Raw genomic sequence first — 14,987 nt, forward strand, 5'->3', positions numbered from 1 at the left:
TGGATGGGTTCCGCTGGTGTACAGCAATCTTTAAGTCATACCACAGATTCTCAATTGGATTGAGGTCTGGGCTTTGACTAGGCCATTCCAAGACATTTAAATGTTTCCCCTTAAACCACTCGAGTGTTGCTTTAGCAGTATGCTCAGAATCATTGGAAGGTGAACCTCTGTCCCAGTCTTAAATCTCTGGTAGACTGAAACAGGTTTCCCTCAAGAATTTCCCTGTATTTAGCGCCATCCATCATTCCTTCAATTCTGACCAGTTTCCCAGTCCCTGKCGATGAAAAACATGGGGATGGTGTGGTGGTGAGAGGTGTTGGGTTTGTGCCAGACATAGCGTTTATCTTGATGGCCAAAAAGCTCAATTTTAGTCTCATCTGACCAGAGTACCTACTTTCATATTTTGGGGAGTCTGCCACATGCCTTTTGGCGAACACTTTAAGCAATGGCTTTTTTCTGGTCACTCTTCTGTAGAAGCCCAGCTCTGTGGAGTGTACGGCTTAAAGTGGCCCTATGAAAAGATATTCCAATCTCCGCTGTGGAGCTTTGCAGATCCTTCAGGGGTATCTTTGGTCTCTTTGTTGCCTACAGTGCCTTGCAAAAACTTTTGCAAGGCACTGTACCTCTCTAGACCCACAACACACCATATCGCCATCTAATAACCTACCGTAACCCCATAATTATCCACAAAGCTTAATAACTCAGTTAAATTGTGCATGCGCATGAGTTATAGCTCACTCATTCATTAAAGATTCTGCTTTAATGAATGTGTCACACCCTGGCCATAGAGAGGTTTTTATTCTCTATTTTGGTTAGGTCAGAGTGTGACTAGGGTGGGCATTCTAGTTTCCTTATTTCTATGTTAGTGTGGTTCCCAGTCAGAGGCAGCTGTCTATCGTTGTCTCTGATTGGGGATCATATATAAGTTGTCATTTTCCGTTTGGGTTTTGTGGGGAGTTATTTTCTGTTTAGTGTTTTTTCCTGACAGAACTGTGCGCTTTCCTTTTCACCTGTTGTAATTTTGTTRGAGTGTTTTTTGAACATTAAATCATGAAGACTTTCCACGCTTCGCTTTGGTCTCATTCCGACGACAGCCGTTACAGAATGAGTGAACTCACTTGTAATCTATGATGAACGGTTCTACCTCTATTATAGGCTATATAAAATGTTTATTATAGCCTACAGGTAACTGCCAGAATAAAGGAAACACCAACATAAAGTGTCTTAATAGGGCGTTGGCCTCCACATGCCAGAACAGCTTCAATGCACCTTGGCATAGATTCTACAAGTGTCTGGAACTCTATTGGAGGGAGAAATTCAATAATTAGGTGTTTTTTTGATGGTGGTGGAWAACTCTGTCTCAGGCGCACTCCAGAATCTCCAATAAGTGTTCAATTGGGTTGAGATCTGGTGACTGAGAGACACACACTTTAAACCCCCTATGCTCCTTTGAGACCCCTCTTTCAAAGTCACTGAGATTTCTTCTTCTAGCCATGGTAACRAGAATAATGGGCAACTGGGAATTTGTATACATGATGGGATGTTAATTGCCTAATTAACTCATTAACTACACCTGTGTGGAAGCACCTGCTTTTAATATACGTCGTATCCCTCATTTACTCAAGTGTTTCCTTTATTTTGGCAATAACTGTACCTGTACGTTTTACATAGCTATGAACCCACAGCCTGTCACAGTGTAGCCAATTTAAATCAAACAACTATCACTGTTAGCTCATTCATTTAATTAGCTGTTGATACGAGGCTCCTGTTTAGCTGTAATCAGCTTATTTTTGACCAACCTTTACTTGGCGATACTTTCTTTGTTCTCAATTCAGAAGGCATCTGTGTTTTATAAACATCTGTGTCCAGTTGCAGGTGGTCCTCCAAAAACCAGAGAATGTTCAGAAAGATATTAAATCCACTTTTGCACCGAGTGAGGAGTTCTCTTGCCCTTCTTTCTGCCAGACATCTTGCATTGCCCAACCTATTTGCAGAAACGGATCTGGATAAAAAGTAGTGCACTATATAGGGAATAAAGTACCATTTGGGACAGCGTGTGAGACCACAGATCAGTAAATAAGAACCACAGCAGCGCCCACCACATTGTGTCTGGGGACTCACGCTCATCTACTGGCCCCAAGCCAATTTAATTTAAATGTAAATTTCAGCGATGCGTGGAATTAAATGGCTTATATTAGCAAAAAAAGTTAAGTTAATACATGTATTTCAGACAGTCTCTCCAAACTTCACAACTCTAATTTCTCTATGTAATATACTAGAGCTACTGTTAAGGCGCAGGGCAGGGGATGGGCTGATGAAATGCATATCGTTTCAAACATTCTCCTCAAGCTGTTAGCCAATGGCATATATTTTTGAGTGTCAGATGTGTAAAGGCTCAAATACTCATCGATTTGGATTGGAGATGGTTAAAAGCACAACGACAGGAGAACGGAACAACTTCAGTATTGAGAGGAGGAGAGAGAGAGAGTAGAAGAAGAAATGAGAAGTGAGGAAGTGGAAAGAGATATGGCAGGTCTGGCAGCAAAGCAGCATGGCCCCCTGGGTAGTTAGATGAACTGCAGGGTTGTTCAGATTCAGATGTTTGTGAATAGTAGAATAATGTAATCTGGCCCCGGAACAGACCACTGGAGACATACTGTATGTTCATTTATAGCTCAACTCTAGAGGAATTTCTGTGAATAAAGGTTTTTCAGTTTGGGGTTTCAAAGTGGGGGAGTGGCTGTCAGGGTCACATGGTAAGAGATTTGCATGGTTGCCATGTGAGGAAAGTGTGGTCTTTTGTCCTCACACAGGACTGGTTATTAGGTGTGAAAACCATGTGACATCAAATCTGGCCTTTGACCTCAATTCTACATGGATTTCATGGGTTAAGATAGTCTGACTGCTTGGTCTTTGATTCATGAAAGAGTTGATTTTATTCTGTAGTAAAATCCATTATGTTAGGCAAAGGGACTGTCCCTTTTTTTACTGGATGCTATGGCTGTGGCCAGGGATGGAATTTAAGCTGGCATGAGGCTAGTTTTTCAGACCTGCTACAGTAGTAGAAGAATGTGCCCAGATAGCCCGACTGGCCAGTGCCTACAATCCCTCTGACATCAGCATACGGTGATTTGTGCCCAGTGGCAGCAGAAGATGGCTGCCTATGGCTGCAGCTCTGGTAGTACCCTATTCCATACYTAGTGCACTACATAAATAGAGCACTATATAGGGAACAGGGTGTCATTTTGGACGCTCCTATATTTTGGCCTTTTAGAGGGGTGAAGTAATGACCCACCGYAGCCCTGTAGCTGTCCTGGGAGACCCTTAGCTGACACACCGTCTGCTTTTACATGTAACATTGCACTGGTGATAATTATGCAGCTAGGCCTCAGTGGTTCTGGGTTTCCCTGAGCATAGATATAGTCCCTTATGGTCAGTCCTACTAAACATGGACCTTCCATAGGAGAACCGAACTCTACACTTTTAGGTTCTAGATAGCACCTTTTTTTTTATAGTAAGTATAGCTTATAGGGTAAACCATTCTTWAGGATATTGTTTTATTTCTCCAATCCATGGTCACATTTAAAAGCAATGCATTAGTTAGGTGGGACATGTACAGTAAAGACTCTCAAGAGCAATCTCATTTTTGACTATGCTTTTGTCAAAAAGGGTAAAAATGAACATTGGAAGCCTGGCCCTGGGTTACTGTTAACTAAACTGCCCTACGCAGTCTGGAGATGAGAGTAAGTAACTATTGTGTTGTTCCAATACTAAAAGGGAGTTGGGGAGTGAACTGTTAGATAGAGTAGCAAATATAACAAGACAGGAACATGTCAATGGTTATCCACATGTCTCTACTCTGTATGGTAAGAGCCTTCAGTGTCCTGCCATAACATCCTTTTAAAAAGTATAGCACAAATATAACATGTTGGCCCTGTAACATCCCATGTGTCATCTCCCTACAGCAACAAACTAGGGACAGAGCATAGTGACTTCAAAGACTATAGATGGCCTTGTTCCTGTGAACCAGGAGGATATGTCTGGCTGGCCATACTAAATGATAATTCCCTGTTTCTTGGCAGGCTACAAACAGTGTGTGTGTGTGTGTGTGTGTGTGTGTCTCGCCTTTTCTCTCTCTCTCTCTCTCTCTCTGTGTGTGCTTGCATGCGCGTGTGTGTCTGTGTGTGTGTGTTTGTGTGTGTGTGTTTGTGCGTGTTTGAAAAGAGAGAAAGAAAGAAAGCAGGACTCCGGAGCCTTCTCTTCCTAGCAGACTGAAGACCCTTGCTTCTCTCCAGACTGTCTCTATTAGTCCCCTCTGTTGATGTGGGGCCTGAACAGGAGTAGCCACCATAGAGGCTCACTGGTCTGATCTGTAATCAGGTTAACCCATCTTAAATTACCTGTTTTTTTGGCAGCAGCATCAAGGAGGTCATACTAATGGCTGTAGTGTTCTTCTGAGAATCCATTGATCTTATTACAGTAGCACTTTATACTACAGCATGGTATAAAACAGTAGGAAACACTTTATTTGGTCATCTATGAACGTTAGAACATCTTGAAGAACACTCTGGCCTTAAATGGCCATAATCTCCACCCAATACAGCCAGAAGACGACTGGCCACCCCTCAGAGCCTGGTTCCTCTCTAGGTGTCTTCCTAGGTTCTGGCCTTTCTAGGGAGTTTTTCCTAGCCATCGTGCTTCTACATCTGCATTGCTTGCTGTTTGGGGTTTTAGGCTGGGTTTCTGTATAGCACTTTGTGACATCTGCTGATGTAAAAAGGGCTTGATCAATACATTTGATTGATTGATTGATATTTGGATAGTCCATTTGTAGATGTCCATTTGTAGCTTAACAGACTATCTACAGACGATCGGTAACATTTCAACTATCTACTAACCCTAGCCCTAACCTTAACCCTTATCCTAACCCTAAACTTAACCCTTACCCTAGCCCTAGCCCTAACTCTAACCTAACCCTAACCATAACCTTAGCAAGCAGTTGATTATCAACAGCTCGTATCCAGACTATCCAAATAAAGTGTGACGAAATAGTATTTAGAATATATTATTATTTAGCCATTTTAGAGGTGTCCCACACAAATGCCCAAAAACCACTGGGACAATCCCACTTCTGCCACCAATTTAGCGATTGAGAGTAAACAGCTCCGTTACGGAGCTTTAACCAGCGATGTTGTGGTTACAGAGCAAGTACTTACTCCCTGTGCCATAAAAACCTGGGCATTTTAGAAGAGACAGTAGTAGACCTACATGCAAAGAAGAGACCACTAAGATAATTCAATTATGGGCAGTAGGCCTGTAAGCACCTCCCATTTTGGATACAGCCTACTTGTAAGGGTTTCCACACGAATGCATGCATTCACATATCTGTACAAAGAGTCCTTTCTGACTGCCCATGCACAGTAAAGAACAGGGTTGATTCTAAATATAAATGTGTCTATGAACATCGTCCTTCTGCATGATCTGAGCTCGGCTTCTCTAGCCTGGCTCCCATTCTGTTCCCAAAAAGTATATCTTATATTGACAAGATATTCGAGTAACCCCTCTAACAATGGAAATATTGTCTTCAACGATGGAAGGCAGGCGAGATCAGGTGGGACAGTTTTAGCCAACGTGAGGGCAGACAACAGGCAAACTTAAAGTTGCCGGAATGCCACGTGCATCCACTTATGTCAGTACATTTGTAACAGCCTAAACATTACAAAACATKTATTCGATTAAATAAGTCTGGCGTAATTCGACACTCTCATAGACCTCCATACAAAAAAAGGCTTATCTCACGAGGACAGATTTTGGGTGGAGTAAATCCTCTCGCTTCGCCTTTTCCTCTCTGATATTCCTCCATCCGCCTCCCCCTCGTTCGATGCGGTCTGCCATTGATTATCTCTGGATCCTCAGTACTGGCGAGAGCGGTGGTAAACATGGCGTCGGAAGGGATGATTTTAACCAACCACGACCACCAAATACGAGTTGGAATTCTAACGGGTAATTTCCAAATCTCTCTAAAACGTTTGTTGCCACCTCCGGCTACCCTTGTGTGTTAATTATATGTGATTGTCTTTGCTGTCTTGCTCTCCACCGGGTTGTGGCCAGCTAGCTAGCTGAGCTGTGGCTATCTTGTATCGGCTTCTCGAGCCTGTCAAACGGTTAACTTGCTGCCACTCACTGCTTGACCGTGTTCTTGACTTCTGTACCGCTGGTGATTTACAAAGGTTTGTCTCTGTATATATTCTAAAATGTGCATCCTTTCAGTGGTTTTTATACGCAAGATACACGATATATCCATGAAGGTGCAACATGCAACATTTTCTCGCTGTGTTGAAAACTGTTTTGTGATTTGAATAATTCATGTATTGTACGCAAGGTAAAAGCAGCTAGCCTGGCAAGGCAGAGCAGCACGAGCCAGGTTATGCCAGTGTCACGGACTCYAATATGAGATCTGCATATATGAGATTAATTCTTACATTAGCCTATTTTCAGCATGATTGCTAAACTATACTGTTACCGAATTAAGTGTTGTTTGCCAAGTTATTATTGCTATTCATATGGAAATTAGGCAAATATTTCAGATAGATTGCATCAGTTTTAGTGTGGGAAGGTTGCGGTGTAATTTGTTCTCGAGCGTGTCATTTTCATTCGGATGGCTAGTTATATATAGCCACACCAAACAATACAGATGACTGTTGAAATAGATTTCATTTGGATGCATGACAAAATGGAGCTGTATTTTGGTGCAGCTGTAGTCCCTATAGCCAGCCGTGGAGTATAATGGCTTTAAAAAAATCCAAGGCAAGCCTCTGGCTACTGAGTTTGCTATCCCTGTCCCACTCACCGGACCCTTTTTATATGGCAAGAATAATAGGTAAAACATGACTCCGTTGGACAACATTGGAATTCCACTGCCTCTGTGCACAAAAGTAACGTGCCTGTCATGCTTCGTGACACACACACGTTTTTAACTATAGTCCTCCGCGGTAGTCAGACTGCTATCACACACGAGTATCCCACCCCGCCCCCAAGATTCAGGTTAGGCGCTGTCCATTGAAACGTGGTGCTGAAATGGAGCGTATCAGAGCAGCGGTTTATTCAAGAAATATCTAAGGAATTTTTTGATTGTGATACGATGGGTGGGGCGTAGGGGTTTTCCCAATGACATGTGCCGCTACCGCTCTTTTAGCGTCGTTCATCATTAGGCATAGGGACTCTTCTTACCTTGTCAGCCGAAAGAGTTCTTCAGCTTTATTGATGACATCTTGCTGAAGCAGATGCTTATCTGTGGAAAATAAGCAGTGCTTGACCATTTGCAAACCTGAATGCTGCCCCACCCCCACCCCTGGAGTACAGTCCCCCCCACCAACATGTCTGCTTCAGGGAGACTGAAATACATTGGTTTTACCTTTGACCTTCAGCCAGTCCAATGAGTATTGCAGTTATTATGAGCTGTTTTGATTCTGGATTTTGTATGCAAAGAGAAATACTAATATAGGCTACAACTTTGACTAGTACCGTCAGTATTTCACTGTTGATGATGATTAATGTGAATGAATGTGATAGTGTCTAGAGACAAGCCTATTTGAAGAGGTGAACACTAGCTCTTAGCTAAAAGGGCTATTTTCTCCCAACATTAAATGCCATCGGTCCTGTCTGCTCTCCGTATGGTCTTTCCTCAAACATAGATGTCAGGATTCCCTCTGCGAAGCCTCTCCCTGGGAAATGCCAATGGAAGGGTTCAGTGGCAGAATACACATTTTCTTACCCATTTCTATAACAGGAAAACAGCCTGTCAGAACTGTGTGTGTGGCCGGGGCTTCTGATGTTACTGTATTGGTATAGTCTGACTACTCTATGTTCTCAATTAGACATACAGTAGTCCTGGGTTTTAAAATAAGAATTTACTATGACTATGATTTATTATTACAGAGTGTGTGTGTGTTATTGGGCCTGTCTGTGTGCATTGGGCAGGTAAAAGCACCATATATCCTACCAGCCTGACAGTACAGTATCTGTGGGTTTAACTGTGCCAGAGACAGCTCCTGTGGTGTAGTGAAACCAAAACCTGCTGTGTGTCTAGTGGCTGGCAGCTATGATAATGGGCCTTGTCAGGTGTGTGTGTGTGTGTGTTTGCGCGTGTGTGTGTGTGCACATGTGTGTGTAGTGGCAGCTATGCTAATTGTCCTTGTAGGTGAGTGGTGTGCTTTGTTTGTGTTGGTTAGGGATATGCACTATGTGATGGGACTTTAGTAGTAGCCTAAGAAATTGTGCTGTCTGTCTGTCCAGCCGATCAGTCTGCTGTCTGTTCGACGGTCTGTCTGCCCTTTTGATCTGTGCATCACCCGATCTGTCTCTGTCTGTCTGTCCTGTCCGCACGATCTGTCTGTCTGTCCTGTCCGCCCGATCTGTCTGTCTGTCATATTTTATGTTTAGCCTCCTATAGTCCAGCGAGTGAAGATGCAATGTGTCTGAGTTTCTTTGAATTCTGTGACGGTATTATCTTTGATAAATAAAAAAACTACTTGGGGTGAGAAACAGAAAATAAAAACCTTTCAAAAAGTCTTCTGGTTACTAACGTTCCATCTGAAGGAGCTGCGTTTGGCATCAAAGATTCTCCCAGGATGAGCAGAGCAGAGCAGAGTAGAGTAGACCGTCTGCCTGACAGCCCCTGTCTCTGTGCTGTTCAAAGCACTGATCACAACCTGATGCTATGCTACATGCTCAGTCTCCGCTTTCTCTCCCCCCCACCTGCCTTTGCATAACAGCCTCAGTTGCGTGTTGATATCACCATATCTCCTATGTGTGTAAAGAGCAGAAGAGTTTTGTCTGCGTTCAACCTTTTACAAAGACTATTAGCTTGTTGAGACTTTTCAGACAAATGACCTTGAACAACCAACTCAAGTCTGTCTGCCAGCAATGAAATAGGTTTTAACGTGAGGTGAGAGGACGTGTTGATAGTGACTAGAGGTCGACCGATTATGATGTTTCAACGCCGATACCGATTATTGGAGGACCAAAAAAAKCGATACCGATTAATCGGCCGATTTAATAAAAAAAAAAAAAGTGTAATAATGACAATTAKAACAATACTGAATGAACACTTATTTTAACTTAATATAATACATCAATAAAATCAATTTAGCCTCATATAAATAATGAAACATGTTTAAATAATGCATAAACAAAGTGTTGGAGAAGAAAGTAAAAGTGCAATATGTGCCATGTAAGAAAGCTAACGTTTAAGTTCCTTGCTCAGAACATGAGAACATATGAAAGCTGGTGGTTCCTTTTAACATGAGTCTTCAATATTCCCAGGTAAGAAGTTTTAGGTTGTAGTTATTATAGGAATTATAGGACTATTTCTCTCTATACGATTTGTATTTCATATACCTTTGACTATTGGATTTTCTTGTAGGCACTTTAGTAGTGCCAGTGTAATTGTATAGCTTCCATCCCTCTCCTCGCTCGAACCAGGAACACAACGACAACAGCCACCCTCGAAGCAGCGTTACCCATGCAGAGCAAGGGGAATAACTACTCCAAGTCTCAGAGCGAGTAACGTTTGAAACGCTATTAGCGCGCACACCGCTAACTAGCTAGCCATTTCACATCCTAATCTCGGGAGTTGATAGGCTTGAAGCACAGCGAAGAGCTTCTGGCAAAACGCAGGAAAGTGCTGTTTGAATTAATGCTCACGAGCCTGCTGCTGCCTACCACCGCTCAGTCAGACTGCTCTATCAAATCATAGACTTAGTTATAACATAATAACACACAGAAATACGAGCCTTAGGTCATGGTCAAATCCGGAAACTATCATCTCGAAAACAAGACGTTTATTCTTTCAGTGAAATACGGAACCGTTCCTTATTTTATCTAACGGGTGGCATCCATAAGTCTAAATATTCCTGTTACATTGCACAACCTTCAATGTTATGTCATAATTACGTAAAATTCTGGGAAATTAGGCGGCCCAAACTGTTGCATATACCCTGACTCTGCGTGCAATGAACGCAAGAGAAGTGACACAATTTCACCTGGTTAATATTGCCTGCTAACCTGGATTTCTTTTAGCTAAATATGCAGGTTTAAAAAGATATACTTCTGTGTATTGATTTTAAGAAAGGCATTGATGTTTATGGTTAGGTACACGTTGGAGCAACGACGGTCCTTTTTCGTGAATGCAGGACACGCTAGATAAACTAGTAATATCATCAATCATGTGTACTTAACTAGTGATTATTATTGATTGATTGATTATTTTTTATAAGATAAGTTTAATGCTTGCTAGCAACTTACCTTGGCTTCTTACTGCATTCGCATAACAGGCAGGCTCCTCGTGGAGTGCAATGAGAGGCAGGTGGTTAGAGCGTTGGACTAGTTAACTGTAAGGTTGCAAGATTGAATCCTCGAGCTGACAATGTAAAAATCTGTCGTTCTGCCCCTGACCAAGGCAGTTAACCCACCGTTCCTAGGCCGTCATTGAAAATAAGAATGTGTTCTTAACTGACTTGCCTAGTTAAATAAAGGTGTAAAAAAAAAAAAAAGATCAGTGTCCAAAAATCGGTGTCCAAAAATTTTGATTTCCGAAAACTTGAAATCGGCCCTAATTAATAGGCCATTCCGATTAATCGGTCGACCTCTACTCTCTAGCTTCAACTCTGCTACTGCTCCTAGCAGTACCTACACCAGATTTGTGCCTCTCATAGAGGGGGCGTGTCTGTAGCACTGGACTTCGCATCTCCCACTCCTCTGTGGTGTAGTGAGCAGTCACAGTCACGTAGCTTTCCGTTACCCTGGAGGTCCACCCGTCTGTGGTGTAGTGAGCAGTCACAGTCACGTAGCTTTCTGTTACCCTGGAGGTCCACTCCTCTGTGGTTGTAGTGAAGCAGTCACGTCACGCGTAGCTTTCCGTTACCTGGAGGTCACCCGTCTGTGGGTGTAGTGAGCAGTCACGTCTCGTAGCTTTCTGTTACCTGGAGGTCCACTCCCTCTGTGGGATGATAGTCGAACACGTCTGCGTAGCTTTCTGTTACCTAGGAGGTCACCGCTGTGGTGTAGGTAGCAGTCAGTCACGTACTTTCCGTTATCTTGGGGTCCACTCCTCCTGTGGTGTAAGTGAACAGTCAGCTTCGTAGACTTTCCGTTACCTGGAGGCACCCGTCTGTGGTGTAGTGAGCAGGTCACAGTTTCGTGGCTTTCCGTTAACCTGGAGGCCACCGCCGTCTGTGGTGTAGTGAGCAGTCAGTCTCGTAGCTTCTGTTACCCTGGAGGTCCACCCGTCTGTGGTGTAGTGAACAGTCACAGTCTCGTAGCTTTCCGTTACCTTGGAGGTCCACCCGTCTGTGGTGTAGTGAGCAGTCACAGTCTCGTAGCGTTCCGTTACCCTGGAGGTCCACCCGTCTGTGTGTAGTGAACAGTCCCAGTCTCGTAGCTTTCCGTTACCTGGATGTCCCACGTCGGTGGGATAGTGAACAGTCACCGTCTCGTAGCTTTCCGTTACCCTGGAGGTCCACCCGTCTTGTGTTGAGTGAACAGTCACAGTCTCGTAGCTTTCTGTTACCCTGGAGGTCCAGCCGTCTGTGGGATAGTGAACAGTCACAGTCTCGTAGCTTTCCGTTACCTGGATGTCCACACGTCGGTGGAATAGTGAACAGTCACAGTCTCGTAGCTTTCCGTCACCCTGGAGGTCCAGCCGTCTGTGGTGTGGTGAGCAGTCACAGTCACGTAGCTTTCTGTTACCCTGAGGGTCCACCCGTCTGTGGTGTGGTGAGCAGTCACAGCACGTAGCTTTTCGTTACCTGGAGGTCCCACCGTGCTGTGGTGTGGTGAGCAGTCACAGTCACGTAACTTTCTGTTACCCTGTATGTCCAGCCGTCTGTGGTGTGGTGAGCAGTCACAGTCACGTAGCTTTCCGTTGCCCTGGAGGTCCAGCCGTCTGTGGTGTGGTGAGCAGTCACAGTCACGTAGCTTTCTGTTACCCTGYAGGTCCAGCCGTCTGTGGTGAGGGCAACAGAGGATGCCTTGGATAATTCGTCGACAATTTTGATATTTTCCTGTTCATAAKGATCTGGCACCATCTTCATARMGAAGTGGGTGCGCCAGGGGATTCSTAGRGTGYCTCAAGCACTTTCACCATATMWTTAAACCCMTTGTTTTCCACAACAGAGTATGGCCTCATGTCTGCAGCGATAAACATCCCAATAGAGTTGGTGATGGCTTTAGCCCAATCTGATTCTGCAGCAAAGGGCTTAAATGCCGCGGTGAGAAGTTGTCTCTTGGCTGAGTTGGCTCCTGTCACTGACACACCAGGGTGATGACGCTTTAAATGTGTGGCCATGCTCMATGWATTTCCATGATCATACGGCTTTCTTGTGGCACAATGCCTTCACACCGTGATGATGTTGTCCACCACCCTTCTTCCGTCATCATATTTGACAGGGAAGACAAAATGCTCCCATACTTGAGACTTAYATGAAGCAGGAGGCTTTTCCAGTTCTTCAGCTCCTGCGCTAGCCGTGGCTGTCACCGCTCTTTTCTTCTTTGCTTTTTGCAGCGTGAGCATCCAGGATTGATTCGTTGGGATTCAACATGCCCCGTTCACGTGAACAGTACACACAACTGCTTTTAAAAATAATCAAATCAACCTTCAGGCTTCAGAGTAAAACACAGCACATATCTGTCTTGTCTTTATCTTTTCACCACAACTCTGCATCGGGATTTAGGGAATTATTACTTTAAAAAGTAACAGCGGCAGTTAAACTGTTTTTCACACTATGATGGTTAAACTTTGAAATTGATCCGCGGTTCACATCCGTGCCGAACCGTGGGTGGTGATGCGTATGGATCAACTACGGTCCGTTACACCACTAATACCTATATAATGTAGTTGCATCACATAATGACGCCAAGTAAAATTTAGCGCTACATATGCAACACAGCATTCCTAACCTCGCCCACAATGTCTGCTGTGTGGATCGAGGGGCTCAACAAGTCCAGCAGTCATTTGAAAGAGTAAGAACATTTCAGTGCAACAACTCAAAGGCGATATCAATTAACGCCAAGCTAATGGAAATCATTGCCCTTGACAATCWWCCGTTCTCTGTCGTGGGTYATGTTGGCTTTCGCCGACTGGTCGAGCACCGGTACACASTACCAAGTGRGCTATTTTTCAGATGTTGCCCTACCGGAGMTACACAGTAATAGCGTCACTGCTATTAGCTTCACGACTGACATTTGGACCAGCGATATCAGCCCCATGAGCATTCTGAGTCTGACAGCACAGTGSGTTGACGAGGATTTCATACTGAGGAAAGTCGTATTTCAAGCTCATGAATGTGCTGGTTGTCGTACCACTGCTGCCATTTCAATGGCATTTGAGAACATGTTTGAWACTTGGAAACATCAACACACTAGCTAGCTCCKTTTGAACAACTGACTSGAGAAATAAGCTKATCAACTGRGCCTGCAGCAGARGTGATACCCTCTGTCATGGCATTGAAACGCCTGCTCAACAAAACTGCKAACACAGGCTGTGAACAAGCAATTCGGTGCCATTCTCTCTMTACTGTGTTGCCATCATGCTGGATGCTAGGTAGAAAATCGCTACTTCGATGCAGACAAGAAACAGGGTTTACGTGAAATGTTACATACATAGCTGGACAAGATGGAAACGGACACAGTGACAGTGCGCACCGAGGAAGAGAGGCCAAGGACAGACAGAGCTGAAACTTGACATGTATGATGAAATCCTGGTTGAGACTGAAACGACTGAACAAATGAACCATGAAACAACAAGTAAGTGAAAGAAATAGGTTTTGATTATGTTTTACTGGTAACGGGGACATATGTAAATGCCAACAAAATAACTATTTGGTCAGTGTGGTGTCTGTGTGTAACCTTTATTTAACTAGGCAAGTCAGTTAAGAACAAATTCTAATTTACAGTGACGGCCTACACTGGCCAATTGTGCGCCACCCTGTGAGACTCTCAATCACGGTCGGATGTGATACAGCCTGGATTCGAACCAGGAACTGTAGTGACGCCTCTTGCACTGAGATGCAGTGCCTTAGACTGCTGCGTTCGTGTGTTAACTATTTAACTGTACTAGAATGCTTAAAAGAGTGCTAAAATATTAAATATCGGTTATCGGTATCGGGTTTTTTGGCAAGGAAAATATCGGATATCGGTACCGGCCAAAAATGTCATATCGGTGCATCACTAATACAGGTGCTTTTACTTGGGGCTCAGTTCCTCATCAGTGTTTGTGTTGGTGGTTGGAAGATGTTCTAAAATGCCCGCTGGGACAGCTTTGAGTTTCTCTGTAGTGCTGAGTGTGAGCTTTCACAGGCCTGTCTTTGGGGATAAATGACATGTCTATGTACTCTGCTGCACTAGGAATCTAATCTGAATCAGACATGTCTTTGGGGATAAATTACATGTCTATGTACTCTGCTGCACTAGGAATCTGATCTGAATCAGCCCTTTGTGTCTGATTTTAGAGTGAAAATGTGACAGACACACACACACAGCTCTGAATTAAGTTGCATTGGCATACAGCCCATCAGTAGTGCTGTACATACAGTTGAAGTCGGAAGTTTATATACACTTAGGTTGGAGTCATTAAAACTTGTTTTTCAACCACAAATTTCTTGTTAACAAACTATAGTTTTGTCAAGTCGGTTAGGACATCTACTTTGTGCATGACACAAGTCATTTTTCCAACAATTGTTTACAGATTATTTCACTTATAATTCACTGTATCACAATTCCAGTGGGTCAGAAGTTTACATACACTAAGTTGAATGTGCCTTTAAACAGCTTAGAAAATTCCAGAAAATGAGGTCATGGCTGTAGAAGCTTCTGATTGGCTAATTTACATCATTTGAGTCAATTGGAGGTGTACCRGTGGATGTATTTCAAGGGATACCTTCAAACTCAGTGCCTCTTTGCTTGACATCATGGGAATATCAAAAGAAAAA

At 43.6% G+C, this 14,987-nt stretch overlaps 1 protein-coding gene across 1 annotated transcript in view; it reads left to right on the top strand.

Moving 5' to 3' along the window:
* The first annotated feature begins 5,913 nt into the window (after positions 1-5,913).
* Positions 5,914-14,987, top strand: part of LOC112074596 (gephyrin-like) — a 61,751-nt gene continuing 52,677 nt past the window's right edge. Inside the window, exon 1 of the mRNA XM_024141743.2 lies at positions 5,914-6,003. Coding sequence (XP_023997511.1) covers positions 5,940-6,003 — 64 coding nt within the window. The 5' untranslated portion in view covers positions 5,914-5,939. The remainder of the gene's footprint in view (positions 6,004-14,987) is intronic.

This window comes from Salvelinus sp. IW2-2015, unplaced genomic scaffold (assembly GCF_002910315.2).
Source record: "Salvelinus sp. IW2-2015 unplaced genomic scaffold, ASM291031v2 Un_scaffold2703, whole genome shotgun sequence".
Classification (NCBI taxonomy): domain Eukaryota; kingdom Metazoa; phylum Chordata; class Actinopteri; order Salmoniformes; family Salmonidae; genus Salvelinus; species Salvelinus sp. IW2-2015.